Genomic DNA, 4,697 nt, shown 5'->3' with positions numbered 1-4,697 from the left:
GTTGTGGGGATCGAACTCCAGCAACCTGAGGCTGACAGCTTTGTGGAAGCAGCCACTTAAACAACTGAGCCAAGGCCAGGCCCCCCAAAATTTTTGAAATCCTTAGGCTAAATTAAGCAAGTTCATCTAGAATGAAAAGTGTTCAAAAATAAAAAGAGGTTTTACAGAATCTTCCAAACACAGCTCCTCCATCTCCAGCTGACCGTCTATCACTTAAGAGTATAAAGCAGAAAACGGGGGATATGGGGGGAGTGGCTAAAGCTGGAGATTGATCACACCTGCAGTTGGAGCAAGGCCATCCTCAAGAATACAGTATCTGAGGCAAGTCACATGAATAAACTCTTAGGCTGAGGGGTTTCCTGTGGAATCCAACCTCCCGGGTGTATAAACAAACACACTGCAGCCACTGAAGCCCTTTGTTCTTCTCCTTCCTTCTCTTCCTCCCCCCTCCCCTCCTATTCTTCTTTCCTCAGGAGAGAAGGCTCTATCTGGCCTCAGTTTGCTATTAAAAGCCATTAAAATTTTAAAAATGACTTGCTTTCACAGCTCTACTGGTCTCATGTTTTTCTGTTTGATTGTTTCTTTTTAAAAAATATGTATTTGTTTGGTACAGGGTCTTGCTATGCAGCTCAGACTTGTAGTGATCCTCCTGTCTCAGCCTCCCCAGTGCTGGGATTCTAGGCATGCACCACCATGGCCAGTTTTGGTGGCCGGCATGGTGCACCCAGAGTTCCAGGGTTGGCACAGCATGTGGTACCCAGGTCCTTGTGTTTGCCAGGCAGGCGCTCGGACCACTGAGCTATCTCGGCAGTCATTGGTTCTGTTTCTTGTTTTTCTTTCCTGGGTGTTGATATCTGCACATCTAGTGTAGTAGTTGCATCTTTAGTTGTATGGAATTGGTTCCTTTTTATTCTCTTCTCTGTACAGAAAGGCTTCTTTCTGTGGCTGGGCATAAGGGTGTCAACTGGGTGTGGTTTCTCAGGCCTGATTCGGACTGGATGCAATAGTGCGGGCGGTGCGGTTCTCCTGTTTTAACCCTAAGTAACATCAGTAGTAGTCTCTGTGGTTGAGGGTGTGATAGGCGTGACTCTGACAGTGGGGTACAGTTTTGCTGGAGACAAGGGTGCTGCCTGTTGGCCCGAGGCTATGTGGTAAGTGCTCTGGTGGCTAGAGGTGCCGCCTGGGTAGGTTTTGGACTGAGCTTGGTATGTGAGTTTGTTTTTTGGTGTCTGGCCATGCAGCAGGTGTACAGAGGAGTAGGCCCACTTGGGAGGTTCAGGCCAGGTGCAGGTGCAGCGAGCTGGCTGGCTGTGTAGCAGGCTCACTGAGGGCGCGGTTAGGCTTCCCCCAGAATGGCTGATGGGTCATTCTTGGCCATGCAGGGGCCTGCTGACTGTGAGAGGGCTGTTGGCTGGGCGAGGCCACTGCCTAGCTATCAGGACAGGTACAGTTGTGCACACCTGTGCTGGGCCACTGCAGGTGCGTTTGCTTCCTCCCTGTGGATGTCATCTTGGTCTCTGTGGGATGGATTTCTGCATGGGTTTGGGAGGGCCTAAGCTCTGGGCAGTGGATTATGGGCTGTAGCCCCGGTGTGGAGCATGATGGGTGTGGGTGGTCTCAGGAGTGAAGGTACCATGTGGCAGCCCGGCGCAGGGCAGGGTGCACTCTAGCAGTGGGTCCAGTTCCAAGGTGGCATTGAGCTGTCACAGCTTACTGGTAGGGTGGAGGGTGCACAGTGTAGATCTCCACTCTGCCAATACAGCCACATTAACTTTGAGAAGTTTAGTTACTTTTCTCTCATTGGTGAGACAAAATACCTGACTTCTAAAGTAAGAGAGGAAAGATTTGTTTACCCTGTTTATGAAAGTTTCAGTCCACCGTTAGCTGGCTCCAAAGTAAGAGGGCACACGGCAGAGGGGGATCAGTTCATAGCAGCAGAAGACAGCAAAAGCAACAGAAGTGGGGAAGGGACAAGTCTCTTTGTGTCCCTTACATGTATGCGGGCCACACGCCCTAGGGCAGGTATAGCACTCATCTATAATATCGGATCATGAATCAGTCACAAACTTTAGATTCAGCCACCTCTAAAAGCCCGGCCCCCATGGTGGCATGAGATGGGGGCATCCAGACATAAACTGTAACAGAATCTCCTTAAACTGTTCCTGGCCTGTATTGGTTGCAGAAGTCTGCTGGACAGTCATCTGCAGAAGCAGAGGGGGCTGTTGGGGTCTCCAGCTTACCTTTCCCTGTAAAGAGAAGTCTTGGCACCACACTGGTCCAGGTGAGGGAGCTAGCACGGGAGCCGCAGGATCTGTCTCTCTCCTTCTGATGCTACTTGTCGCTCTGAGTGCCTCAGGGATCTCACTACTTCTCTGCTACTGTCCAGTGAGCTTTCTCAGTCACTCTAGTCAGAATGGAATGTTTATTCTTTGTTGTGGTCCTTGTGTGGTGGTTGGGGGTTGAGGAGGAGTCAGCAACCCTGTTCAGCAACCTTGCTGATGTTGCACCCTGATGTTTTTTCTGATTCTGAGCTCTCTGTTTCACCTTTTCAGACCCTATTTTCCTTCTGAGATGGGCAAAGAAAGGTGGCATGTGGTACTGGGTCAGGAATCCCAAACTGTGCTCCCCCCACTCCTGTTGTGCTTAGTGCCACCTGTCATGGGCAGTTTGAAGGGGTTGTTTGGACATACAGTTAAGACTTGGACTCAGTTGGAGAACAGATTTACTGCTAGGATAGTGGCCAGGTGCCTACTGGGAGATGATGCCTTTGACTACTTATTTATTTTATTTTTGTTTGATAGATTTTTTTTTTTTTTTTTTGATGCCAGGAGTCAAACTCAGGTCCTTGCACTTGCCAGGCAGGCATCGTGCCACTGCTATATCCCTGGTCCTGTGTGATGCCTTTTTTTTTTCTTTGCGGTACCAGGGATTGAACTCAGAACCTTGTACTTGCCAGGCAAGCACTTATTCCACTGAGCTATCTCCCTGACCCCTGTATGATGCCTTTGAATGGAGGAATGGTCATCCAGGTCACAGTAATACCCAGCATCCTGGTGAGGGCTTTGGCTTGAGTTCCTGCCTCATCTTGCGTGGCAGGCCTCATTCCCATGCTCCTGGTGGCTGGATAGTGGAAGACACAGGTGTGAATGTATTACTGTTCATGGGAGAAAGGAAACAAGCAGTGGAAGGAGTGTGCTGTTTTCAGACTCAATGTGGAGACCCTTACTTCCCTCCTCTTTGTTCCTATCAGGATCCTTGCCACTGCTGGAACTGACTTTGACCTGCGGACACTGAGAGCTGTGCGTGTACTAAGGCCCTTGAAGCTGGTGTCTGGGATTCCAAGTGAGTTCAAATAAGACGGTCAGGCCTGAGACTTACCCTGACCACCAGCCTCCTTCTCTCCTCACCATAGCCCCTTGAGATTGCTACCTTGACGTGTGTGTGTGTCGGGGGATGCTGAGGATGAAATCCAGAACCTCGTTCATGCTAGTACACTTTATCACTGAGCCACACCTTGTTCCCTGAGCTTGCCCCTTTTGACTCCAGGGAACTAGGTAGAAGGAAGGGAGGAACAGGCCCTTTCTAACCCATTCTCCACAGAGTCCCACAGGGTGGTCCCGTTGCTTTGCCCTGGCTTGGCTTCTCTAGATAGAAGCTTTATTTCCAGTTCCTTTCAGTGCAGGGCTATGATTGGACCTAAGGTGTGTTCTTGAGTATTGGCCAGAGTTGTGGCCTGGGGAATCTTGTGAGCCAGCGGCCACCCTGGCTGCTGTTACTCCAGTCCAGTGGAAGTTGGGTTTCGGTTTACATAAGGGCCTGTGTGGGCACGGATCTAGTATGGTGTCCTCGTAAGGGCACTGCGCTGGTTAGCTCATTGTTTTACATTGAACAGGCAAGGGCTCTGACCTGTATCCAGGATTATGAGCTATGACCTCCTTTGCCTGATTCCTGTGGCCTCGACTCCCTCATGTCCTATGGCAAGTACAAAAATGCTCTGGTTTTAGAGGACAGTAGAGCAGCCCTACCATCCCCAAAGAGTTGTGTCTGTTAGGAGCTGCTGTACTTTGTAGGATCCTCAGCTTCTCCCTCCCAGGGTGCCCTGCTCTTGCATCCCAGCATTCTCTGCTCTCCCTTTTCAGGGTCCCCTGCTTTGGGCTCCCAGCATTCTCTGCTCTCCCTTTTCAGGGTCCCCTGCTTTGGGCTACCAGTATTCTTTGCTCTTTCTTCTCAGGATTTGCTGTCCTTTCCTCTCAAAATTCTGTTTCTTTCTTTCTTCCTGCTCTTTATTTTATTCTTTTTCCTCTCAGGGTTCTCTGCCCTTGCTCTACCCTGAAGCTTCTAGATCCATGATCTCATCAGCTCACACTCCACTCCTGCTTCTTCCCCTGCTCTGAGACAACCACTCAGTCCACCTCTCTTAGCACCTCGTTCTTTGCCCAGAATATTCTCTAGTCTGTTCTATATGAGTATGCACTCTTCTGTCCTGCCTTCAACATTTCCTTCTCTGTGTCCTACTTTGAGTGCCATCAGCTCTGTGCTTGCTGTCCACAAAAATTTACCCCAGGACTTTGATCCTTCCCTCCCCAGGCTCTTGTCTGCCTTTGGCCTGCCCTGCTCCCTGCTGCCTCCCTTGGTGTCTGGGCCTCCCTGCCCTGCCCCCTGCTGCCTCCCTTGGTGTCTGACCCTCCCTGCCCTGC

General features: G+C 50.4%; 1 protein-coding gene across 7 annotated transcripts in view; it reads left to right on the top strand.

Annotated features, from left to right (window-relative positions):
- The window catches only part of Cacna1b (calcium voltage-gated channel subunit alpha1 B), a 204,944-nt gene that overhangs the window by 41,425 nt on the left and 158,822 nt on the right, over positions 1 to 4,697 (top strand). For all 7 annotated transcript variants that reach the window (XM_023700324.1, XM_004640341.2, XM_023700322.1 and 4 more), the window contains exon 4: positions 3,251 to 3,342. In XM_023700324.1, coding sequence (XP_023556092.1) covers positions 3,251 to 3,342 — 92 coding nt within the window. The remainder of the gene's footprint in view (positions 1 to 3,250; positions 3,343 to 4,697) is intronic.

The sequence above is a fragment of the Octodon degus genome, unplaced genomic scaffold (genome assembly GCF_000260255.1).
Source record: "Octodon degus isolate 3935 unplaced genomic scaffold, OctDeg1.0 scaffold00123, whole genome shotgun sequence".
NCBI classification, from domain to species: Eukaryota; Metazoa; Chordata; class Mammalia; order Rodentia; family Octodontidae; genus Octodon; species Octodon degus.
The sequence above is the reverse complement of the archived record's forward strand: the minus strand, read 5'-3'. Positions and strand labels throughout refer to the sequence as shown.